The sequence below is a fragment of the Taudactylus pleione genome, unplaced genomic scaffold (assembly GCF_031769625.1).
Source record: "Taudactylus pleione unplaced genomic scaffold, aTauple2 ptg000969l, whole genome shotgun sequence".
In the NCBI taxonomy this organism is placed as follows: Eukaryota; Metazoa; Chordata; class Amphibia; order Anura; family Myobatrachidae; genus Taudactylus; species Taudactylus pleione.
The window spans coordinates 1,348,379-1,375,936 of record NW_028285370.1 but is presented as its reverse complement, the minus strand read 5'-3'; the positions used below and the strand labels follow the sequence as shown (position 1 = coordinate 1,375,936).

The following is a 27,558-nucleotide window of genomic DNA, read 5'->3' as shown; positions in this document are numbered from 1 at the left end:
GTAAAAATGGGTGCAGTATAACGCTCTATCTCCTGGTCAGACATATCTGACCAATCTTGGCGGAAATATTAAGCAGCACTATACTGGTCCTGACTGATGCCAAAAATTAGCTGCAGGGACCCATTTTCAGCGTATGCAACACACAGTTCCATCTAAAATATGGCAACGTGCAGCACGCAACAGTATGTGACAAACCACACAAATATTAACAAGTATATAAATGTGAGGTCTCAGAACCACCCTAAGTACAGCTGTATTAGGGCAGATAAAGAAAAGGGATAGATATACACTGACAGGTGAGAGAATAAAGTACAGTCAGCACTAGCATAAGTCACATACAATGCAGATATATACATATATACATAAACATGTCATATAATATACTGCACTATTACACTGCATTCAACTGCCCAGATTCAGTGTCTGGGAAGGCTACAGCGCTGTGTACACTGACCTGATGGTGAGGTACGCAGGGGGACTGGACTCACTGCCATCCTGAGAGATTTCTGCTGCACCACAGAGATAAAATGGCCGCTGGAGACCTCAGAGGAAGCGTGGCCCGCGGAGGAAGCAGCTCAGCGACGCCAGACTATGGATACTGAAAGGCGCGCTGAGCTGAGGGGAGGAGCCGCTGTAACAGGGAAGGCTGCCTCCCCTGGCCGGCTATTAACCCCCGGGACGCCGGCTCCCTGCACCGATCGTTAAGTCCCTGGTGGTCTAGTGGACACACGGGGTATGGGGGGCCCGCCGCCACTGCCGGCGCCTCCGGTCTGTCCCCTGAGACCGGAGGCACAGGACTGCATTTGAAATGCGCGGATCACCGCAAGCGGTGATCCGCGACCTTACCTGCTCCCCGTGGATCCGGCAGCAGTCCTGGGCGCCCGCAGAGTCCGGCTAGTACAGACTCTGGGGTCCCGCTGAGATCCCCAGATCTGTACTGGCGTCTCAGCGCCAGCGGGGTGACGGAGCGGCAGCTTAGACGTCCTATGGACAGTCCGACGCTGCCGCTCTGAAGAGTCCAAAGTCCAAAAAAAAACTTTGTCCCTAAAAAAATAAAATAAGCTTAGGGGCTGCTAATCAGCTCCCCCTGCGCTAACGGTGACCCGACTCCGGCCGGGCACCAACTTAAACTGAGGTGCCTCTGGCTTGGGGGTGGGGTTATAGGGAGAGTGGACCCAGTGCATCCTGGGAGCTAAAAGCTTTAACTGCGTGGTGCCCGGATTTGGTTCCCAACCTATACCCCAAGGTCAACCCTGTGGACCCCCTATGGACCCTGAAGTAGAAATGTATTTATATCGAGCACATTATAAAGTGAAGGAGACACACCAAAAACACGTGCCATAAAATGACACAATTGGTGCAGCATGCACTGGATCTGCCAGGGTAACGGGTGACTTAATATTTCTACGCTGCACTCCTACGGCCAGAATGTGACAGGCCAGGGGGTGAAGGGAGGTCGCCACCCTGGCTAGTCAGGAAGAATTATAGAAGTGTTGCAACCTGGATTGGGGGGGGTGGGGAGGCTTTTTTTTTTTTTAAAACAGTTTTTGCATGCAAGTTGAAAAAATAAAAAAATACATAAAAATTAATCATGCTTATTATATTAATACTGTGAAACATTGCTATGTATTAGAAACCTTGATCAACCATGTTTTAATGCTTTCTAACATTGACAATCCAAAGTTATTGGTCTGGCTCTCTTTTTAATGAGAGAAAAAATCCCGAGAACCGGATTCAATAAGCCTTGAAAAGCAGCGGTTTGGCGACAAGTTTTTACATGTGAGAACTTTCCGCACATAAATGCGTATCGTGCAATCCTATTGTCAAAGTTTTGGCAAATTCTCCATAGACAAAAACCCTCTAACTCTTTTCACCGTCTCCGAGCAGGTGAAAAGTTGTGCAAAATCCCTATTTTAAAAGTAGTGGAAAATGGGATTAAAGTAGTGGGTCAGGTATTTTGGGGAGCTGTATGGATGGGTCAGGTATTTTGGGGAGCTGTATGGATGGAACAAGTATTTTGGGGAGCTGTACGGATGGGACAAGTATTTTGGGGAGCTGTACGGATGGGACAAGTATTTTGGGGAGCTGTACGGATGGGACAGGTGTTTTAAACATTGCAGTTGGTTGCACCTGGTGTATATTAAAACATTTTTAAAAGTGCACTTTTTGGACTCAAAAATATACTTGCACCCATTTTAATAAACCCCTAATTTAACTGCAGTAATTATTTACTCAAGAAAACAAACAAACAAAAAAAAACAAACAGCTTTTTATCAATTTTCCACACTTACACAAATATGTATATAACAGCCATTTGACAGAAATTAAGCATTCCAAAGCTTTTATTAGGGCAACTAATACACTTCTAAATTCATTACCTATGTCAGTTACTCATTTTAAAGGGGTACAGACAGATTTCCCCAAATTTACCTGTACTTTTCACAGGTAACTTTTCGTGCAAATGCATTTTCGCATCTTTTGTAACTGGATAGTGCGAAAAACGGGAGTGCACATAGACAAAAGATGCAAAAATACGCCAAGTTTACGAAAACTTCTCTAATGTGAAGTTTTCACTTTATCACATCTAACTGAGGACCTCATTCAGAGCCGGTCGTACAGAGCGTGCGGTCGGTCTGAATGAGGGGAGGAAGTCTTTAATTTTCAAGACGTTCTCCTTTGCGGTGTTAAGGCTGTGGGTTAACACCCACAGCCTTACGACCGCCTAAGGTGATGGTCGCGACGGTCAAGACCATCGCGACCATCGGGGCTTACGACGAGACCCTAGGGTAGGGTCTCCCTTGTCGTAAGCCCCGGAGAGCTTTCGGCTCTGTCTGAGCCGTTAACTCTCCACTGACATCACTAGTGATGTCAGTGGGGCCACCCCCAAACGGTAGGCGTTCCCATGGGAACGCCCCCGTTTGGGCTGCCACCCCCCCCGGCCCGCCTTCCAAACGGGGCGAGCCGTCAATCAACATCGACAGCTTGCCCCCTTCGGATCGAGACCCGCTACGACTGGCGCTGTCGGTCGTAGCGGGTCTCACGCATGCACACGACGGCGCCGTCGTGCGCATGCTCTGTGGGGGGCCATCTACCCGGTCCGAACGCATCAGCGCTAACGACCGGGTCTGAATGACCCCCTGAATCCCCCCCCCCCTAAAGGGACACATCCACTAGGCGATATTAATGAGCAATTGAACGATAACGTTATCGTCCAATCGCCCATTAATAGTGTATGAATAGGGCACTAAATTGTGGGAAACGACCAGCGATGTGCGCTCCCGCTGGTCGTTTCAGACATCAATCGTCGCCTGAACTGTCGTTATTGGCAGACTGACCATGTTCAGGAATGAGGGAAAGTGCCTACACTGAATGATATATCGTCCAGTGTGGGCATTGCACAGTTTAATGAACGACAACGATATAGTGATCATTAAGTCCTTCACTAATCGGCAAGTGGATGTGCGCCTTAAGTCTTCCTTCATTCCACTCATCTCAGTAGCACTAAAGGTTTTGAATTTAAATAAACATAAGTGAAATTAAGCCATAAGGCGTTTCTCTATGTATTGCCTCTTTAATGCGTTGGAGCGGTTCACCCTTTGGGTTGTATTAAGACGCGAAAAGCCGAGATTTGCGTAAAAATATCGCCGATCTCAGCTTTTCGCGTGGAGGAAACTTCTCTATTCAATTCCAGCCGGGTTTCGCGTACGCGGAAAGTCAATGCAATGTAATAGGCGAAAAAATTAGCCTCTGAATAGCAGAAGTGTGCAAATTTTGTATTTTGGGGAGCAAAGGTGGGGAAACCACTCAGAACCCTTGGCACAGCCCCCCAAAGGACAACGGTGTCAAAAAATCCCAGGGAAAAAACACCCCAAAAAAGTACTTTCATTTTGGGGTGAAAAGCACAAAGTGGGGGGATAACTTCAAAAACTAGCGAAATAAGGTTCTGGGGGTGCTGTAAGAAGGTGCCAAGAGTTTTTAGGATTGCAGCTGCTTGTATGATGGAGGAATTTCACTTTTATTAAAACTACACTTTAGAGACATTATAATATGCTAACACCTATTTTTCATGTACCCCAAATGTGACAGGACTACTTATTTTCACCAAAAAATACTGCTTTATGCCGTTCTTCACCACTTGTGCAAAGACGCTAATAAGAAACTATTGAAACAATGTAAGTACCCCAAATAGCTTTATTATGGCTAATCGGGCACATCTACAATGATCCCCAATGTTAGGGCATCTTTTTTTTTGGGGGGGGGGGGGGTTTCAGGCTGATTTCCCCATTTCTGACAACACTTTCCGCATGTTCCGACTTCGTGGCTTGCCGTTTTCGTGTGGTTTGGAATTGAATAGGGCGAATAGCGGGGACGCGCACGATAAGTTTCTGCATCCAAAATACGTGATGTAAGCGGAAAGTCGGGCAGGCGAAACTATCACGGACACGAAACTAATTGAATATCGCCCTAAGATTGAGAATGTTGTGGTTTTCTCCTATCCTATAGGATTGTTAGGGGGAAGAGCTTGTGTAGTCTTAGCAGACTCTAGGCAGATTTAGTACCTCTCTGATCTGGTTCACCCTCCCTATTTCTTTGTGGGTGAATTTACTGTATTGGTCCAGTTCACTCAAATGAACACCACAAGCAACAAGACTGCTGAATACTACCTATTATAAGGGGAACTCCCTTATAATAGGTTTGTTTTGTTTTTTTTAAGAAGTCAATTGTAGTCACAGGTAAAAAAAAAAAAAAGTGTTTTTTTTTTAAAAAAAATAAAAAAATTTGGTTTAAACCAGCCGCTCCTGGTTGCAACCATTGGGAACTGCAGCGGATCTACCAAAAGTCGTATTCATTGTACGTAAATATGCCTTTTCTAAATGTAACATACATACTTAGAGATCACAGTTCTCTCATTCAGAGCTGCGGAGTTGGAAAAAATGTTCTGACCCCAGCTTCAATATAGGAGCAGAAGAACGTGCCAGCGGTGTGCTTCCATTCCCCGCCAACAGCTTCCACACAGCAGTAGACAGAGTGATGGGGACAAGCCACAGTAACTGCCGCCATCACCCTGGGCTGTCACAGACAACACACTGGGCCAGCCCACTGACACCTTCCCTGGATCCACTTTATTTACAGTTTGACCACTTTACCACGACAAGTGAAGGACATGGCTGCATATTCGCGATGACATGCAGTGCGTGCATACACTGCATTTGAAGAAATGCTGCTGAGCTGTGTGCATATATTATACATGTATTAGGGGACAAGGTTATACTAAATGACAGAAACTAGCTGCAGGGTTAGCGTAATTAACCCTTTGGAAACACCATCTTGTTATTGATGAATGTTAACATTTGCACCTCCTATCTGTTATGCTTAATGGTCAAAACCTGTAAATAAGTATTTCTGATTATCAGTTTACCACTGAGGGCCGTATTCAATTAGAGGCAAAAAGCCGCGATCGTGCGGTTTTCAAAGTATCGCCGTATTCAATTCCAGGACTTTTTCGCCCAGTCGAAAACACCATAGGCAAAAACAGGTGAAAAAGTTTCTCCAGCAAAAGGCAGGAGAAAAGAAGTGCAAAATCCATATTTTGGGGTACAAATGTGGGGACTTGGTTCAGAACCCTTTGGACACCCCCCCTAATGACTAATTAGGCAACAACAAAAAAAAATTCTATTCTATTCTAATTCTATTCTCTGGCGGTGACCGGGACACCGCATGTTTCTCCACCCGCGGGACGCAGTGTCCCGCGGATGGAGAAACATGCGGTGTCCCGGCACCCGCAGGCTGTGAGGGCAGGGCGCTTTTTGCACTCCTCCTGGAGGGCAGGGTGCTTTTTACCCTCCAGAAGGAGGGCAGGGTGCCGCGCCCCGCTAAAACAGCCTAGCGGGAACGCTAAGATGTGAGAGAGGTGCATAAAAAAGTGGGGAGACCATCCTGGACCCACAAAAATGTATAATTTCATTAGCAGGACTGTATAGAAGGCTGTTTGTGGGCATTAGGAAGGTACTGTAGGTTTAATAAATGGTGTCAAGTACTTTTTTTTGTTTTGTTTTTTTATCTCAAATGAATTCCCCCCCCCCACAAAAAAAAAAAAAAAGATTTTGTGGTACGTTAAAAAAAAAAAAAAAATTTAATTATTACATATATATAAAACAATTTGTAATTATATTTTTGGTGCCTAAACTAATGAAAACGTAGATTTATGGGTAATTTGAGTAAAAAAAAATAAAAAAAAAAAAAAGGGAAAAAAAAAACCCAACATGTCATTATTTGACTAATTAAGTCAATTGGATACTTCCAATTGCCTAATTAGTCACTGAGTGGGTGTCCAAAGGGTTTAGCACAGTGTCCCGACATTTTAACCTTAACCAGGGAGGTGTGAATGGAAAAATGTGAATTCAGTCTGACTGGTTGAGTGCGAGTTGCTAATTGGATTGCAAAATGAATTCGCTCTGCGAATTTGAAGAGAAAATAGCAACTCGCACCTAAATGGATTGACCCTTATATGTTTCAGAATGTATTTAACATTATCTAAATGTATATTTTAAGTAAAAATTTCCCCTAAATTTATTCCTGGTGGTCTAGGGGGACCTAGAGGCCTCCATGGACTGCTGGTTCCCCTAGTGCCCCTCCCAGGGAACTGGAATGTCTTCCCCTGCAGCCCTGTGACTCATGAAGAGACATCAGAGGTACAGGCAGAGCTGTCCAGCACAGCAAACCAATTTTTTTTTTTTTACCGAAGCTTCAAAGAGCTCCCACTTGGTGGCTAGAAGACTGCTGCTTGGGGATGTCATCTCCCTGCCCCTGGAGCTCGAATTTGGCCAGAGAAGGTGCTACAGGTCTCCCAGCAGAATCTAGGAAGTTTTGGAGGGAATCGTCCCCCACTCCAGACTTTCCAACACCTGAAGTGTGGTTACCTGTCCTGGTGGTCTGAGGCACAGAAGAGTAATAACGCCCCAACTGTCCATTAGGGACAATATTAAATGTGTGCATGTACAGCACTTGTACTTAGCTTCATTAGTTAACGGAACAAGGGCGGGCTTACCCCCTGTGATATTATGTTAGAACCAGATAAAAAGAGGACCTGTGAGCCCTGCATGTGTGTATTCTCTGAATATCAGGAAGGGTTGTGACTTATGTATGAAACGTTTTCACAACAAATTTGCAGTGTGAATTGCATTTGCAATTAAATTCCAAACTGACATTGTACCCGCAAAATCAAGTTTTTTTGTGCGCACAGCCCTGGGCAGGTGAAAAACTAAGGAAATCTTTGTTATAAGGTAAAACGGTCAGGACTCAGGGGGTGATTCAGCTTAGGATGGAGTTGCAAAGTTGCACACAAACAGATTCGCAATTCCATCCCTGCTAATATGTAAATACGGCAGGAGATGTAGGACACCCCCTGCTTCATTTGCGATCCCAACACTGCGACCAAGGTCGCAGGCCGAGACCACCATCGCGACCATCACTTATGCAGGCTGGCCGGCTTGAGAGAACAGGAAACCACGTCCGTGGACGCAGCCCTTGGCCATGCCACTCCCGGAAAAAAGGGCAGACACACCCAGTTTCCGGGAACACCGGCCATCCCCGCCCCTTAGATGACTCTGCCTGTCAATCAGGCAAAGGCATAGCAGGGGCTGCATGCGTTCTTGCAGGACCTGTTCTGCACATTCGCAGTACGGGTACTGCGCACGCGCAGATTTCCGGTAATCGGGAATCTGCCTCCAGCATTGCACTTGCATTTCATGAAGCAAACTAGCATTCGCAAACTCACACCTGATTGAATTGGTCCCTATGTGACAAATTAAACATAACAGATAACCTTGCACCCGATCTGTGGCAACAGATTTGCAGCTGTTATTTGTGCTGACATAATAGCTGCGGAAAGTCCCAGTGCGACACTAAATGCTACATGTAGCAATTTCACAACCAAACTAAAAATGCGAGACGCTTTATCCCGTCACATGCAAGCTACAACAAAAAAAAAAAGAAAAACTATTTAAGATGAAAAGTAGCATTTGTCCCTAAAAGATTAAAATGTAAACAAATAAACAAAAATACAAACATGAGAAAAAAAAGCGGCTTTCCAAACGCAGGTCTGGCGCTAGCCTGAGGGATAAGGGAGACAAATTAAAGAACTGCAAATAATCAGTACATATTAAGTATTGTCGCAGAAAGGTATCCCCACAAATAACAAATCAGCTATAAGCTTGTAAAGGTTATATTACAACCCAACTGAGGCGCTTTAAAAAAAGCTTTTCAACATTTGTAAATACGAAAAAAAAAAAAGTTTTTAAAATGATCTGATGGCCTAACACACAGCTAGATGCATTTTCAATTATGGCACTCGCATAGCAACGCCACAGGCTGATAAACAATCGGATTCAAAACCACACACACACTTATAAAACAGAAAATATTTTCAGTTACAGGTTTAAAAGCGTCAGTCCAACCACATCAAGTGAAAACCTTCCCGACTGATGTGTAGATGGATGAACCAATTGCATTACACACTTTACCTTGTCTAAAGTAACCCAAACGTTTTCAGTGCTCTTGCAATTCGAATAAAAATCTTAAAAAGGTGGAGATTAATGTACATCTCCAGAGTGGAAAAGAGACGTTTACACAGTAATTTGCACAATGCTTCTGTACAATCTTTGCACTGATTTCTTAAAAAAAACAAATGCACCTTAAACTTAGAAAATAATGCAGCAACTAGCGATCCAGACTCGGTTTCCACTGAACAGATCGGATAAATCATTAGGAGTGCTTTTAGGCCACGCGGATTGTACATTTTAAATGGGGTGTTGCCTCTGCAAAATGTCCTTTTATCCTGCAATGAGGCAGCAATATGGCAGTGCCCATAGGCACGTGCACGGATTCATGGTCTCTGCATGCAACAAACTATATTCACTTGTTACTAGACAATTAACATAAAAAATGCTATGTAACAAAATTAGCTCTATTTTCCAAGTGGAATCTTCACACTGTGCAAGGAGGAGGAGGAGGGAAGCAAATCTATGTGTCGCAGATAAGCAGACATATCAATGTATAATGTATCCTATTCGTCTTCACAGCGAGGTGCTCCAGTCAGGCCCGTCAGCTGCGATTTACTGCGCTGTGCTAAGACCCCATTAGTAAATACAGATCTCACATTATCAGCGAAGGGGTGTAACAGTTTTACCCGAGATATATGGTCTGTCCAATTCCAGGCAATGGTAAAATCGAGACGTATGCGTCCTGCTGTGTGTTTCTGTGTATGTTTAATACCAGGTTAATGGGAAGGCAATTTATTAGTGTACATCTACATCTGGCAATGAGCGCGTCATGTGTACAGCTCGCCGGCCGCACTGCGCTGTAATCTCCCGCAGAAGAGAGGGGTCAAGAGACGCAGCTTTTATTTAGTTTTGTAAAATCACAGAGGAAAGGTTGAGAAATGGAAGAGACTAATGAAAATCAACAGTAGAGTTTGGGTTTAAATGTTATGGAACTGTCTTTTAATGGACTAATATGATTTTGTTTGATTTATTGTCTGAGAGATTGATGGTATTTTTCTGCTCCAATTATCCCTGTGTAAAGAGTGGATGTGAGTTATGTGTTTTCTGGCTCTCAATGAAGAGAGGAGATGGGTTATCTCCCAGGACATGGCCACGCAGTACGTTATAGGAGGATATACTCAAGTCACGGCATAGAATTACAATAAAACGCCTGCACCGTTAATACGCATAAGAGAACCAGAAACATGCAGCTCTGTGCGGAGGGTACCATACAAGCGCTGGGTTTATTACGGGCTTACTTTATTTTCCCTTATTAGAATTTAACAATATAGGCTGCTCGGCAAAAAATGCAGTTGCACAATGCTTATAAAGGGACGTATTCACTTAAAACAAAGGAGCGTGACAAACTAACAGGTCACGGAATGTACGATGCGTTTTATTCATGCGACTACGACTGGAAATTTCCAGCTGTATGCTGACATATGCGCTTTCAGCTATAGGTGTCACTATTAGCCACGGCACCAATGGGAGTACCATCAATTTACATCAGAAGGAGAAGAACACCCATTTTTCTCTGAGGCCATTATTAATTTAGTTAATTAACGGTTATTTATATAGCGCTCACAAAATGCACAGCGCATCTCAGAAAACATTTCAGCCACTGGCAGAGTGGAGCTTACAATCTATATTCCCCCATCACCTGGACACACAACACACTAGGGTTAATATTTTGTCAGAAGCCAATTAACCTACCAGTATGGTTTTTTGGAGTATGAAAGGACACCCAATGCAAACAAGCGGATAACATACCAACGCCACACAGATAAGCGCCATCATGACTTCTGGACCCCAGGACTGTGGGCATTACCCTCCACACCAACTGTACTGCCCATTTTGCCATCAAGACACTAATATTTTTCCTGTAATAACTACTAGCAACAGGTAGGGGGCAGTTAAGCATGCACAATAATATTATTTATTAATTATTATTATTATTATTATTATTAATAATAATAAATGCAATTTAATTCAATGGTCAGGACTACACAGTGAAAAGCGGTACCAACCCTCCTCGACCGCCCCACAACCTAATCCCAGCCTTACACCGCTGGTAGAATCGGGAGGCCAAGCAGAAGATAATGCATGTTAGCAATTGTAGAAATTCTCTGCAAAATAACGCACTGGTGTGCAAGCGAGCAAACGGTCCGCATGAGTTTACCGCAGACAATAGAAAAAAAAAAAAAAAGTAACATTAAAAATACATGCGTCTTCTCTGTGGGGTCTTGGCTGATGGACATATTCCTGATAGAACAACTCTAGCACTGTGCTCTGTCTGTCGGCGGTCACCATCAGAGATACAGGCGCCTCCACAACACTTACATGCAGCAGCACAATGCCATTTAACCTGTGACACAGTGGGACTTTTCATTTAAACTTTCATTAGGAAGGAAGCCATCCTGGGAGAGAGACGAGGGTCTTCTGTTAGTCCAGCTAATAAAGACAAGTGTTAGGACCTTTTGAAGGTTCAATTCATCTCGTCTCTTTATCCAATTCAATTTTCTAAAGCCGCACTCTGTTATGAAATTACAGGTTGACATTCCTGGGTAAAAACTAAATATCACATCTAAATAGACAAAAGAAACCTCCCACCCAACAAGAATGAGATAATTCACATAGGATGTTAGTGTTCTCCTAGACAATGGTCTTTCGCATAGCGAGACAGGTTTCTGTGTCAGCTATTACACACGACGAACCATGAAACCACAGCCAGTGTTATACAGCTAATTCTGTAATGTGAGGGAAGCATTCAATGACTATGGACCTTATTCATTACCGATCTCAACTGCAATTACGCACGCAGACGGCAGATTGTTGCGTTCTACGCATGCGTCGCAGTGCGGGAAGGTCTCACTGTGGCCCTGATTCAGAGCCAGACGCTCTGACCAGAGCGCTCGCTCTGAATCAGGGCCCACCTCCATTAATATGGAGCGTCCTCCTGGACGCTCGTATAGCTGTGGGTCACCACCCACAGCATATACGAGCGTGCAGGATGATGGTCGCGATGGTCTTGACCATCGCGACCATCGAAACTGCGAGCAAAAGCCTGCGGTTGAGTTTTTCAACCGCAAGGCCAGGAGTGATTTTGGCTCTATCAGAGCCAAAATCACTCCCACTGACATCACTAGTGATGTCAGTGGGGCCGGCTTCAGACGGTAGGCGTTCCCTTGGGAACGCCTCCGTCTGGCAGGCACGCGTCGGCACGCCCACCAAAGGGGGCGTGCTGTCAGTCAACATCGACAGCACGCCCCCTTTGATGAGACACTACGAGCGAAGGAAAGTCTTTCGCACGTCGCGCATGCGCAGTGCAGACCATCGACCCACTTTTGAGCGGACAGCCGCTCGCGAGTGGGTCTGAATGAGGGCCTGTGATCGCAGTGACCAGCGGGGGGGGGGGGGGGGGGGGGTTGGGCGTCCTTATGCTAGGCTGCGACGGCACTGCGATTGGAAACATTAGCATATTTTAGCAGAGGGTCTGCGTGCATAATCGCAGCTACGATCGCAATAGCGATCTGTAATGAACCAGGCTCTACAGTATATGCCATAAACTCAATAAGAATTCATTATCTAGCAGCAACACATAAGGATACCCTGATTTCATTGCTTTAAGCATACATTTGCTACCCAGCATAACTAAAGCATTTTGCAGGCGGCACCCAGTTGCAGGATGGCAACAAAATGGTTTTACTTAGACATTTATAAAATGCAATGCACAGAAAACAGGCACCATGTAATACACAGCAACCGTCCACTCATCATATTATCCTTTATTTATATGGCGCCACGCGAGGTCCGCAGCACCTAACAAAGTACATAAACAGACCCAGGAAGAGGAAAATTAAATTGTTTCGGGCCCCCGTAGCTCCCGTCCAGAGTCCCAGGAGTTAATCAATTGTTTTGGGCGTCCATCGCTTATCGCGGATTTCTGCTCGCACCCTGAGGCGACGAGAAGCCATCCGCCCAAAGTAGGGGTTTGGGAGTGTCAACTGCAGCGCGTGAGGCTTTTGGGCACCTTAACTGGCACTTAGCATGGGAGAATCCGCTTTAAAGGGACATTCATGCATCAGCCGTCATAATACCCAAATAAACAGTGGGACGGCTGAAGTCTAAAGCTGCGTACACAACGATTTTTCGAACGATTTAACTATAACGATGTCGTTATCGTTCAAAAAAAGGTTCAGTTTCTGAGTTATAAGGATGAACGAAAATCGTTCAAGCGCGCTCCCGTTTGTAGTTCATTTCCAGACTGTCCAACGTAACGATTTTCATTAAGGGAAGGAACATTTTTCGTTCATCGTTGTAAAAATTGTTCATTACATTTCAAAAAATCGTTCACTTTCCAAGGGAAAATCTGACAGATAATCGTTGGTTACAAAATCGTTACGTGTGTATGCACCTAGGTTTGGTGCTGTTGTTGGTAGTAGGGAGGGGATGATGGTTTAAAGGTGCCCACACACATAGCGATCTGCACACGATGAGCAGATGTGTACGATTTCCCTTGTAACTCTCCCCGGCAGCTCTGCACACGATCTGCACACGATCTGGTGTCCAATCTTCAAACGATCTCTCCTGCAGCCAGACTTTCACAGTGCATCGTGTCCTAGATTGTCAGATCTGCCCTACTGCACGGCAGATCTGACGATGCGATGTGCGACCAGCAGGGACGCACATCGTATCGTGATCGTGAGTGGGGACTCACGATTTACTCAGGATTTGGCCATATTTTACAAGATCTGTCATTCCAATGTGTCAGAATCAGGTAAAAAATCGCTATGTGTGTGCCCAGCTTTAGTGACAGAAAGGAAAAAGTTAAGCTGGCCACACACACAGCGATATTTTACACGATCTGGCCGATAGCACATCGCATCGTCAGATTTACCGTGCAGTAGGGCAGATCTGACAATCTAGGACACAATGCACTGTGAAAGTCAGGAAGCAGGAGAGATCGTTTGAAGATTGGACACCAAATCGCGTGGAGATCATGTGGAGATCTGCCAGGGAGAGTTTCAAGGGAAATCGTACACATCGGCTGATCGTGTGCAGATAGCTATATGTGTGGGCACCGTTACTCAGTATACCAGTACCCAATACCAGTGTTCTTCCCAACATACCGATATACTTCTCTAGTGATTCCGCCAATGACTATACTAAACCATTTCAGTTCTGTACTCAGTGACAAGACAAGATCGACAATAAAAAAGGGTGACATTAAATATGTCGACATCAAAAAATGACAGACGGGAGAAACAGTCAACAGGTTCAAATGGTCGACACATGTTTGGGTTCTTTGTAATTTAACCCTAACCCTAGTGCCTAACCCTAACCCGTACCCTAGTGACTTATCTTAACCACCCCTCTGCCAGCCTAGGACTAACCCTCACCGTGAAAATGTTGAATAAAACCATAATAACGACATGTCGATCTTTTAACCCCGCCGACCATCTGGTGTTGACCTATTGATTCAATCCAGATACCGGCATGCAAATATGCTGAACTGCTTCCATCTTTCTATAAAGCAATGATACTGGGATTAGATTCTGAAGACACCAATTCCCAATGATACTATGGAAGCGGTAAAAAGATTAAACTGTGCACTTTTTACAACGGTCCCTTATGTTCCCCCATCAATAAAGCAATGATGTATTCTCTAAGGTGGACATAACATCTAAAATTAATATTTCATATATGAGAACTATTAATGAAATCTCTCAAATAATATAATTAGCAAACTATTAGCAAATTAACAGTAAGCTTATTAACCTTCTGTGGCTTATGGTGGAACTAAAATATGCAACGGGTTGTTTACCGTGCTGGCATTGAGGGTCTATTGATAAACTATGGTTCAAAGAACAATTCAGCATAAATATCCTAACCATATCCCTCCCCACAACCTAACCTGCCCCCCGTAGTCTAAACCTAACCCTGCCCCTCTAGTGCCTAACCCCTAACTCTAACCCCACTACTTACTGCTGCTAGCGCTGCGATTCTGACTGGTGTCAGGATTCAGATGCCGGCATCATGACAGCCAGGATTAAAACGACATCCCCCATCATGTGTACCTGCATGACAAATTATACCTACAGAATTTGCATGTCCCTCACCGGAAATAATGTCTGCAACATTCTGCAAGAAAAACAAACAGTCCTTCTGGATGAACTCTCAGTATTTTATTTGATTAACTACACACTGGCAACCCCAATGTTATTAGAAGCACTCAGTGCACAGACTGAGACAAATTGTACAGATGCACCAAGCAAAATCGACTGCACTCGGAATATGGTCTCACTCACTCCGTATCACACGAAGGTCACTGACTAACAACCAATTAGATTTTACTTGTTACAGCATTACACTGAGCAATGATCAGATAATTTGTCTAAAAATAAAATCAAACCATCAAACTGATAACCAAATCTGCACATGTGGCCAATATTCAGAGACATTTCAGTAATAAACCCCAAAAAACAGCAGGATTTAAACAGGACAGGACAGGCTCCACGCACGCAAGGTGGAGGAGCCCAGCTCCCCGGCTGCAATCATGGGGCTTAGGGCTAGAGATGAAAAAAAATCACCACCACTATGCCAGAGGTCTGGAGGGCTGCAGCACCAATTAGGTCACAGACATAACTCAGTTACCTGCCGACGTGAGCTGCGGTAGAGCCAATGTGGCCGTACACTCAAAAGATGACTGGCTGCCAAAACTTTCAGACATTACTAGGAGAAAAATGCCTGGGAATGAGCCAATCAGCTATTACAGCTGCTTACAATAACAGTCAGCCTATAATACATATTACTTCAACCAAAAGGCAGTGGATACAATAATTAGTATTTTTACAAGAATAAATAATTTTAACTAAAACAAAAAGAATTCTACATATTCAAAAGGACTTGTTAAAACAAGGGGGGGGGGGACCCGAAAACGTCTCCTTTCCTTAGAGATATTTCCTGAAACCACATGAACACACCCCAAGCATTGTACAGGATGAGGAGGGAAATATGCCACAACTGTGCCTATAAAGGGGACACACAACCCTACACTTCATTACACAGGAGGGCCGACAAAAAGCTGATGTACTAAAACCAAAACTCATTTCCCTCTTTTATCTGTTTTTGATTTACACCATGGGCAGTCCCCTAAATAATTTATGGTGGGTTAAATTTATTGCAAAGCTCAGGCTGGCTGGGAAATTCAAATTGCCAAATAATTAGATTTTAGGGCAAAGCTTATAAATTATCCGTCGATTTGTCCGTCCTTGTTTGTCAGCCGCCTTGTGCTGCGGGTCATCTCTGACATTTGCCTCTTTGGGTTTTAATTGCGGATTTTCACATTGACAGATGAGAACTGATGCGTTTTTCTCAGGGCTGGTGAAGGGTTATTTACAGATGTGTGACATTCAGCATTACAGACGTCCACAGAGTCTGACCCGTCATAATATCAAGCACCCTACACATGGTATAAGGTCTGCAAAGCACAAACCTCCACAATAAGATTCCATGGCCGTTATTTCAGTAAAATGAATTCCCGCAAAAGCAGACTGGTATTACAGGCTCCCCAATCTCTACAACCAGCGTCATCTAAACAATACAGAGTCATAGCAAGAGCGCCAAACTCAGTCAAACAAGCAGATTTGTAATAACTGTACAAATGCATGCAAGAGAGACCGTTGCTGTGTTATGATGATACATCCAATGGATTGTCTAATTGGTGCCGAGACGTCTACATTATTCTACAAGAAGATCAGTTTCAACTGTCCATCAATCAGGAAGATTTCCTCATCAGGACTGTAGGATTTCAGCAACCAGACCAATGAAAAAAAAACATCAACGCTCTTGTCATATGAACGTCAGATCTTGGTGTTGCGCAGCTGAAGGACAAACATCGGACCACGCTGATGTTAAAATGAAAAGCATCGCAGTCATAACTGATTTATACTGGCACAATGATTAACTAGGGATGAGTCAGATGACATTGATAATAGAGGCCGTAAGGACAATTAACTTTTCGTTGGCGTTTGCATACTGACCAGAGGCATTTAAGCAGATTCTCCCAGACGTGGCCCCTGACATGCAGAAGCTAAGGGTGCCCACACACACAGCGATTTTTTTCCCCGATCTGGCCGATTCCGACACATTGGAACAGATCAGGTAAAAAATGCCCAAATCGTGAGTCCCCACTCACGTTCACGATGCGATGCGCGCCCCTGCAGGTCGCACATCGCATCTTCAGATCTGCAGTGCAGTACGGCAGATCTGACAATCTAGGACAAAATGCACTATAAAAGAGTCTGGCTGCAGGAGATCGGATGAAGATTGGACAGCATATCGTGTGCTGAGCTGCCGGGGAGAAGTTAAATGGAAATCGGACACATCGTCGGATCGTAAGTATATCGGTATGTGTGTGGGCACCCTAAGACAGGGCCCGTGCAGCTCTACACTAGGACCTTATTGCAAGACCTCCCCATCTGTATTTTGCAGGGACATGTGGCTACATATGTTAGACCGCCATACACCAGAAAATATCCCCTGGAAAATCTGTTGCCTACCTAAATATCTTTAAGTGATACATATTTAGCTGTATTTGCCTCTAAAAGTGCAGAGATGACAACTGTGACAATCAAGCCCCACATTTGTGCACATCGGGAATTCACCAGGTAATAAGAGCGCTTAGAACAGATAACTTCCCTTTAATTCTGAAAGGAATTCTCAATAAACCAGACTTGATAAGTGAAGTCTTCAAAACCTCTTCTCTGGTACATATAAAAGAGAAGAATATAATATTCTTATATATATCAATATAATATTAGCAATATAATATTGATAATATTATATTATCAATATAATATTATCTTGATAAATAAGTACACCCGACAAATATATAGTGGGACCCCTACCACAACGTTGTGTCGTGGTTTTGAAGACTTCACTTATCAAGCCTGGTTTATTGAGAATTCCTTCCAGAATTAAAAGGGAAGTTATTGGTTTTAAGCGCTCTTATTACCTGTAGTGTACCAATTTGATTCATTGTTGCTGTTTGAAGTGTGGGTGAAGCTTTTTCACATACTGGTTCCTTGAGCTGATTTTATTGCGCGCCGCTAACTTGTCTATACATCTTTTTACAAGATCATCTATTTTGCTGGCTCAGTTATTATCCAGTCTGCTTCCACAGACCGAAATCCTTAAAACATGACCTGTTGGAAAAATGTGATGGTTGAGAACCATGGACTTAATCTGGGCACACACTGAAATCGTGGTCATATACTGAGATATTTCAGAGTGTATGGCCACTATATCTGTTCCTTCACAGGGGAGAAAACATTTCCCCATTCCTCCCGAGAAGGAACAGGGGAAATAACGGGCGGGCGGCGCATACACTGCCTGATGAGGCCGACCAATTACCACATTTTTCGGACATGCTGGACGATTTCAGAATGTCTAACAGACTGATAGTGGTCGGTCGCAGCAATCCACTGTACAATTATCTGGATCGGTCAGATGATTTTGCAGTGTATGCCCATCATTAGATGTATAGTTTATAAAAGGTACCTATGCGATGAGATCTCTTATTTCATAACTAACTTTGCTGTTGTTCAGACTTCCTACCTACATAATGCCAAGACGTGGACACTTATCCCTTTAACTGCACTAGTTTCTCTATAGTATTGTACTCAGCGTGGCTATAATTGTACAAGACACATCCAGAAGATTATTATATTGAACGGTCAGGGTTCTAACCCGGACTCTGGGAAAAAATCATCAATACAAATTCCCCATAATGATATTTCATCATCTTAATAGCATTCCTCACCTCACCTACACCATTCCCTCTGTAATACCCCTTTATCCTTCCCCATTTCTTACTGTCTTATCCCTCCCCTCCTACCATTTCTCATCCTTTCCCCATCTATACTCTCTCTTTCTAATACACCTTTTCCTTCCTAACGCTTCCCATTCATCCTCTTTCTATTTAATCCTAACAAACACCCTTCCTTCCCTATTACCCCTCTATTGCCTTGCTTACCTGGAATCGGTATGGGATGCCAGCAATCGGGATCCCGGCTGTCAGAATCCAGACATCGGCATCCAGACAGGGCTAGCATACCGACACTTGTTGTTCTGTATGCTAACCCTCCCCTTCTCCCTACCCTTTCCCTCCATGTTTGGTGCCTAACCCTAACCTCCCCCATAGTGCCTGAACCTAACCCCCCCTCCCCGCAGCCTAAACCTAAACCTCCCCCCTTAGTGCCTAACCCTGCACCCTAATCCTTCCCCCACCCCCACCCCGCTACTTACCTTCAGTCTCGGTCGGGATGTCGGCGCCGGGATTGTGATAGGCGTCGGGATTCCGTCGTGGGTAATATCAGTGTCGGCATCGCAGCCGCTGGGATACTGACTGTATCCTGCTTACCTAGTGCTCCCGCTAGGCTGTTTCAAGCAGGGCGCCATGACCTGCCTGATTTGAAGCCGCTGAAATGCGCCCTGCCCTTATGGCGGTGCCCCACTGAATCAGCCGTCCCCACTAGCAGGTTGCTGTGTTGAAAGGGAGGGCGCATCTCAAGGTCACACCCGCTTTTTAGTGACCACGACCCTTTTCAAGCACGCAGAGGACCCTTCTGTGATAGCAACCCTGCCCACCCCAGAATAAACACTTTTACCGTACTTTTCCCTGCCTGACACCAATTATTTTCTCTACCCGTTACTTTCCTTACTCTTTCTCCTATCACTCCACTTCACTATGTTCCAGGGTTATCCCATCTGATGACCTGGCAGGGGATGTAACCTGCTTCTCCTCTATCTATCCACCACACATTACACTTCCACGTTCCACTGGAGATGGTACCCACTAAAATGATGGCATTTTTCAATCGTTTTCTAAGAGGAGTAAGACATGCACCTTCACTGTAAAGGTGGGGAATACACACAAAGACATTTATTTTTCATCCTTTCCTTTCCCAGTGTTAAGGGGTAGGGGCTAAAACTGCACACCCTATTTTTAAACATAGTGATAGATGTTACCACTGAGATTGGTAGAGCCATGCAGGAAAAAGAATATGCTGGTGCACTCTCATGCCGTGTGTAGCCGCAGCCATTTGCGCCCGAACGGAGCAACAATTGAATTGCTCCAACAGGCGCTCAAAAGAAATAGCCACAATAAAAACAATTGAATCGCCCCCTTAGAACACCATTATTCAAATTTCCCAAGGCCTTTAAAGCCATTAGAATTTATTAAAGCAAAGAAGCAGCCTTACTCCACTACATGTAACCAAAACCAAATTGAATTTAATAAAAGAATATGGGATAAATATAATACCCTGTGAATTGCAGGCATCGGCAAGTCTACCCAATGTTTAAAAGGGCCAATCATTTAACCAGGTTGTTTTTGCCTTTTAAATGATTGCCTCTTTAATACATGGAGTGGACTCAACAGAAAGTCACTGATGCCTGTAAGTCTAATGGCGCGTATCCACTAAACGAGAAAAATGAGCGATTGAACGATTACGACATAGTTATCGTTAAATCGCTCATTAATCTGCAAGCAATTATGCCGGCAATGACCAGCGATGTGCGCTCCAGCTGGTCGTTGTCGCATTTGTCATCGCCTGAACATGCTGGCCAACCTGACAAGATCGTCAGGTTGTGCATGTTCGGGGATGAGGGAGAGTGCCTGCACTGAACGACATATCGTTCAGTGTGGGCACAGTATCCACTGCACAGGATGATGAATGTTTACAATGTTGTAATCTTACAGTCGATCCACTCTCGTGTAGTGCATACACACCTTAAGGCTCTTACATACTCCATTATAGTATACAGAGCTCTTCCCCAGCCAATATCACTCTATTTAACTTTTATGCTCAGACCAAATGTTAACCCCCATTTGTTCAGGAAGCTGCAGACAAAGTGGCTAAATATGGATTAACAATATACATTGTACTCCTATTCTCACTGCATTCCATAGCAAGAGAGACTAGATATCCTTGGGGGCGATTCAATTGAGCGAGAGTTGAATTGCGCCAGGAGGGACCTCTTGGAGTTATTCAGTTGACCGCGCTGTTAGGGAAACTAAATGTTTTCTTCTCGCACCCTCATGGGGGTGGGAGGAAAATTCTGACTAAAGTGTCAGCCGCAAGGCTGTTTGCGGCGCTAACAGCCTTGCGGTCAGCACTTTACATAGAGTATGCCGCTTCTTGCGACTAAACACCCAGGTTAAGCTGTGAGAACAGTCATTCTCTGACTTCTGCTTGTAAGTGTCGGACTAAACAGTGTGCTGAATTGAATAGCTCTGGGACCAACTTCCCGGCGCTATTCAACTCCCGCTGAATTTAATCACCCCTCTTTATTGCAATAGAACGGTCTAAACTACGTGAACAGGATCTCATCCGGGTACCACCGACTGATCACGGAATGGTTGAAATTTAAATTAAAGGGCAGTTACCATGTGAATGGTAACGTCATGTGTTAGGACTAAGTTTATATTTGCTCCCTATGAGAAAAGCTTGGCAGAAGTCAGTTTCAGGGGTATGTCACAATATGTATTAGTAAGAAATTATAACATCTGAAACCATTTGCTAGCACAATAATAAAGAGCAGATAGATGAAGGAGAATGATTCCCATTTGTCTCACCACTCTACCTGAGGATGGATCTGGGGTTTGTCGCAGGTCGCCTCAAAATCCAGCACTAAGAAATAATGGTATCTCTGTGGAGGGAAGGAGGTCATCGCGGCCACTGACGCCCCGAACCCCTGGCAGCCCAGCTTTCTGTTGAGCATTGGGTCGAATCCTGTCTGAGCGCTGAGGACAGAGAATGGGTCGGCGGATGAAGAACCCAAAGATCTGTAGAGCAGTAGCGAGGGAAGTCTTGGTGGCCGGATGAGGGACAATAACTGCATTGAATCCCCTGCTGCATTTACATGGAAACCTGTGGGCAAAATTAGAGCAAAGTAAGACACTGAAATATTAGCATTCAGTCTTAAAGTAATAATGAACAGGATGTTGTCACAAAATAATCATACCAATGTTCTAATCCATGCGCAGACTGTGGGATAGGCGAAATACACAGAGACTCACCACAAAAAGTCTGGTTAATAGAGCACAGAAAAGGGCATTTATTCCCTTTATTTTTCATTTTTGAACACTTTCTACTTTATGCTTTTATTCTTTTCATCTCTTCTGAAACATCAACATAACAAAAATCAAACACAAGGATAGGGTGCTCCAGAGAAAAGCAAAAAATAACTCTACAAAATAAGACATAGGTGCGTCTTGCAGCACAGACTAGAATCTATAGAAGATCCATTAAAAAATTTAAAACATTACAATTTTTTTTTGGGGTGGGTGGGCGGAGGAGAAGAAGTATTTCTGTGCTTTGAGAATAATGGATCTAATGTATAATGAAGCACTTGTTTGTTATTGTAGGATATGGAGTGACAAAAACAAAACACACCTGCGATTTACAATAACTTTGGTGCAGCGGTAAAAATGTGCTGTAACCTATAGTAACTACTCACACATTACATTTATGGTGCATACACATGGTCATATTTAACAAGACGATAAGAACGATAACGATATCGATATATCGTTAACGACCATATAGTCCTGTTTTTGGGCCCTTCGAACCCCCAAACGATGGTAGATATCGACCATCGCCCGAGCATGCAGGTTAAAATGGACGATATCAACCAGGTTGACTTGGTTACTATAGGGTCGTGGGTCATTTTTGTTGTTTGGGGGTTGGTGCATGTGCTGGATGTTCGATATCGAACATCCAGCACATGAAGAACGATCAGACAACGATATCTGATCGCTCCGTGTGTACGGAGCTTTACTTAGACTTTCACCATAGACACTACAGTTGGTTGTTACAGTTTACTGCACATTTACACAGACCAATATTCACATTTATCCGATGACCATTGTGCTTTTTAGTTATTCCAAATGTGCTTTGGTTGTCATTAACAAATTGTCATATTACACAGGGTGTTTGGTTCAGAAACTATCCTAATGCCCAATCATTTTCCCACTAGTCTTGCTAGCTGGCACTAAAATCACATCTGTTCATCAGTCTACCAACCCTCCTCCTAACTTTCTACTATGTCCTCTAACCCCTCTCCTATATCAGTGCGAGTAGTATAGGTGGAAGTAGGGTAGGTGTGAGGGTATACGAGTGTGGATAGTATAGGAGGGAGTAGGGTATGTGTACAGGTCTATCAGGGAAAGCAGCATAGGTGGGAGTACAGTAGATGTGAGGGTACACCAGTGAGTAGTAGAGGTGAGAGTACGGTCAGTGAGCAGCTGTATCAGTGTGAGTAGTATAGGTGGAAGTAGGGTAGGTGTGAGGATATAAGAGTGTGGGTATTATAGGAGGGAGTAGGGTATGTGTACAGGTCCATCAGTGTGAGTAGTATAGGTGGAAGTAGGATAGGTGTGAGGATATAAGAGTGTGGGTATTATAGGAGGGAGTAGGGTATGTGTACAGGTCCATCAGTGTGAGTAGTATAGGTGGAAGTAGGATAGGTGTGAGGATATAAGAGTGTGGGTATTATAGGAGGGAGTAGGGTATGTGTACAGGTCTATCAGTGTGAGTAGTATAGGTGGAAGTAGGATAGGTGTGAGGATATAAGAGTGTGGGTATTATAGGAGGGAGTAGGGTATGTGTACAGGTCTATCAGTGTGAGTAGTATAGGTGGAAGTAGGATAGGTGTGAGGATATAAGAGTGGGTATTATAGGAGGGAGTAGGGTATGTGTACAGGTCTATCGGTGGGAGTAGAGTAGGTGTGAGGGAACACAAGTGTTAGTAGTATAGGGAAGATAAGGCAAGTGTTAGTGCAGTGGTTCCCAAACTGTTTTGAACCACGGGTGCCTTATCGTATCAGCATTGTTTTCATGGCAACCCTAAGCCAAAAGTTTGTGATTGAGATATTCAGAAAAAAATGAAGTAGTAAACTGAAGTAAATTGTGCTGACCTGTCATCCTTAGGGTCAGTTATGTCAGGGCTTGACATTTTTCTAAAACCTAGGAGCCAGGATGAGTGTGTAGGAGCCAGACCCCCCCTTCCCCCGGGCAACCAACCCCCATGGCCACACCACTAACGGGGTACCCCAGGTAAACCACCCTCCCACAGTCACATTGCTGAACAGCTAACCCCCCTCTCCAGGCAACCAACCCCCAGAAAGACCACCCCTCTGCAGCCAAAAAACCCCGGGCAAGCAAAGCCACCGCCGTCAGTGGCCGAACCAAAGAGTGGTGGGCCCAGATGCAGCAAGAATATGCTTTGGGCACCCCTATGCAGCGCCCCCAGCAGTAGTCCCCCCTCTGCAGTGCCCCATCTCAAGTAGTAGTCCCCCCTCTGCAGTGCCCCCAGTAGTAGTGCCCCCTCTGCAGTGCCCACTATGCATTGCCCTTGGTAACACCCCCCCTTATACAGTGCCCCCAGTAGCGGCCACCCCCCTTATGCAGTGCCCCCAGAAGTGGTTGCCCCCTATGCAATGATCCCAGTAGTAGTCCCCACTATGCATTGCCCCTAGTAGCAGCCCCCCCAAACAGTGTCCCCAGTAGCGGCCACCCCCACCTATGCAGTGACCCCACGGTGTCCCCAGTAGCGGCCACCACCCCCCTATGCAGTGCCCCTTACACACACACAAAAAAAAAAAAAACAACACAACTTACCTGATCCACGCTCCTGCCGACGACCGCCGCTGTCCGCTCTTCCAGGCCCGCTTTGCACTATGGGAGAGACCATGACGTCTCTCCCATTACCTGCTGGCAGAGCTCATGAGTGAGAGCGGGGTGAGCCGGAAGGCAGGGCTCATGAGTGAGCTCCAGCCGGCTCACTCCGTGGATGATGCAGCAGCCAGGGAGAGTGTCAGACTCTCATCGGCTGCTATAACAAACACCACTCTGTAGTGTGCACCGCGCTCACGGTCTGCACTACACGGCGGCCCGGGGGTTGCTGAAAATCTGGTCGCCAGGCAGCCAGATCTGGTCGCCATGGCGACCTGGCCCCCGGGTTTTGTCGAGACCCGAGTTATGTGGTAGTGGACAGTTTTGCACTTCTGTTTGTCCACATATTTATATTACATTAACCATAAGTAATTTTATTTGGTACTGGACAACCAACCTGAGGCACCCCTTGAAATGTCCCAAGGCACCCCAGGGTGCCACGGCGCACAGCTTGGGAACCACTGTGTTAGGGTGTACCAGTGTTAGCATAGGGTAGGTGTGAGGATATACGAGAGCAAGTAGTATAAAAGGAAGCACAGTATGTATGCAGGTCTATCAGTAGTATAGGTGAAAGTAGGATAGGTGTGAGGGTGTACCAGTGTGAGTGGTATAGTGGAAGTAGGGTAGGTGTGAGGGTGTACCAGTGTGAGTGGTATAGTGGAAGTAGGATAGGTGTGAGGGTGTACCAGTGTGAGTGGTATAGTGGAAGTAGGGTAGGTGTGAGGGTGTACCAGTGTGAGTGGTATAGTGGAAGTAGGGTAGGTGTGAGGGTGTACCAGTGTGAGTGGTATAGTGGAAGTAGGGTAGGTGTAAGGGTGTACCAGTGCGAGTGGTATAGTGGAAGTAGGGTAGGTGTGAGGGTGTACCAGTGCGAGTGGTATAGTGGAAGTAGGGTAGGTGTGAGGGTGTACTAGTGCGAGTGGTATAGTGGAAGTAGGGTAGGTGTGAGGGTGTACCAGTGTGAGTGGTATAGTGGAAGTAGGGTAGGTGTGAGGGTGTACCAGTGTGAGTGGTATAGTGGAAGTAGGGTAGGTGTGAGGGTGTACCAGTGTGAGTGGTATAGTGGAAGTAGGGTAGGTGTGAGGGTGTACCAGTGTGAGTGGTATAGTGGAAGTAGGGTAGGTGTGAGGGTGTACCAGTGTGAGTGGTATAGTGGAAGTAGGGTAGGTGTGAGGGTGTACCAGTGTGAGTGGTATAGGTGGAAGTAGGGTAGGTGTGAGGGTGTACCAGTGTGAGTGGTATAGTGGAAGTAGGGTAGGTGTGAGGGTGTACCAGTGTGAGTGGTATAGGTGGAAGTAGGGTAGGTGTGAGGGTGTACCAGTGTGAGTGGTATAGGTGGAAGTAGGGTAGGTGTGAGGGTGTACCAGTGTGAGTGGTATAGGTGGAAGTAGAGTCAGTGCTGCTGTATCAGTGCAAGTAGTATACGGATGTGTCCACATACATCTATCCTCCATGCGCTACAAGTCGTGCCACACAACGCGGGAGCCGTGTGTGACTCGGTAGTGCCGAGCGCCTTTCATGTGGCTTGTTTCCTTCAAATGAGTCTTACTCACACAGTGATTTGAATAGTTAGCACATGCAACTTCTGCTGATCAAAATGATATGCAGCATGCCTATATGTTCTCTGTACATCTCCGGGTGTATCTGCATGTGCAATGCTACGTTACAGTGTCAGCGGCTGTAACACTAACGTAGCGTTTCGCATGCAGATACACCCGCAGATGTACACAGAATATAGGCATGCCGCATATTTGAATCAGCAGAAGCTGCTTGTGCTAGCTATTCACATCACTGTGTGAATAAGACGCATTTGAAGGTAAAAAGTCGCACAAAAGACGTTCGTCGCTACCAAATCACGCCATGGCACGAGGGTAGGTGTCAGGATATACAAGAGTGGGTAGTATAGGAGGGAGTAGGGTATGTGTGCAGGTGTATTAGTGACAGTAGAATAGGTGGGAGTAGGGTCAGTGGGTGGGTACACGAGTGTGAGCAAATAGAGGTGGGAGTATGGTCGGTGTGTGGCTATCAGTGTAAGTAGTATAGATGGGAGTAGGGTAAACCAGTGTAAGTAGTATAGATGGGAGTAGGGTAGACCAGTGTAAGTAGTATAGATGGGAGTAGGGTAGACCAGTGTAAGTAGTATAGATGGGAGTAGGGTAGACCAGTGTAAGTAGTATAGATGGGAGTAGGGTAGACCAGTGTGAGTAGTATAGATGGGAGTAGGGTAGACCAGTGTAAGTAGTATAGATGGGAGTAGGGTAGACCAGTGTAAGTAGTATAGATGGGAGTAGGGTAGACCAGTGTGAGTAGTATAGATGGGAGTAGGGTAGACCAGTGTAAGTAGTATAGATGGGAGTAGGGTAGACCAGTGTAGGTAGTATAGATGGGAGTAGGGTAGACTAGTGTGAGTAGTATAGGAGGGAGTAGGGTCAGTGTGTAGCTGTATCAGTGTGAGTAGTGTAGGTGGAAGTAGGGTAGGTTTAAGGGTTACCAGGGCATGCGTGAGTATAGAATAGTGTGGGTAGTATAGGAGGGAGTAGGGTATGCAGGTCTATCAGTGAGAGTAGAATATGTGGCAGTAGGTTAGATTTGAGGGTCTGTCAAGGGAGGCGATACAATTCAGCGGGAATTGAATAGCGCCAGGAAGGAGCTCCCAGAGCTATTTAATTAGGCGCACTGTTTACTTCGACTAAAGATTTCTTAGAATAAATTATACTACGGCTGCAAGGCTGATTTCCAGCTTAGCATGGCGCTAACAGCCTCACGCCCGGGACTTTAGTCAGAGAATGCAGGTTCTCATGACTAAATGCCCAGGTTAAGTCCCGAGAACCGGCATTCTCCAACAGCTTCACGTCGGAGTAGACATCGCTGTGAATGAAATAGCTCGGGGAGCACCCGGTGCTATTCAACTCCCGGTGAATTGAATCGCCCCCAAGGCTAGCAGGGTAAATGTAGGGCTTTACCAAGCACACTCAATAGGAAAGTGACTTTATATAAAAATAAAAAGGAAAAGGTGTTGTAGGCTGCAGTTTCCTTATGTATATCCCTGTAGAGAAATATATTACCGTAAACTTAACTGCGTTACAAAGTACCTATGAGCCCTGGGGTAGAAAGATTATTTTGATCTATTTTTAACAACTAATAAATATATATGTGACCCAGTGACTTTATCCGGCCACTCCTGCGTGAGGTGTCACACCCTCATATTTCACCTGCATCCTACGTTTCAGGCTCTCTTCAGTGGAGTAAACTGACAATGTCTGCAGGATGTATACGGA

General features: G+C 45.0%; 1 protein-coding gene across 1 annotated transcript in view; it reads right to left on the bottom strand.

Annotated features, from left to right (window-relative positions):
- ERI3 (ERI1 exoribonuclease family member 3) overlaps positions 1-27,558 on the bottom strand; it is a 235,370-nt gene that overhangs the window by 192,724 nt on the left and 15,088 nt on the right. Inside the window, exon 2 of the mRNA XM_088460685.1 lies at positions 21,189-21,475. Within this exon, the coding sequence (XP_088316811.1) occupies positions 21,189-21,446 (258 nt within the window). The 5' untranslated portion in view covers positions 21,447-21,475. The remainder of the gene's footprint in view (positions 1-21,188; positions 21,476-27,558) is intronic.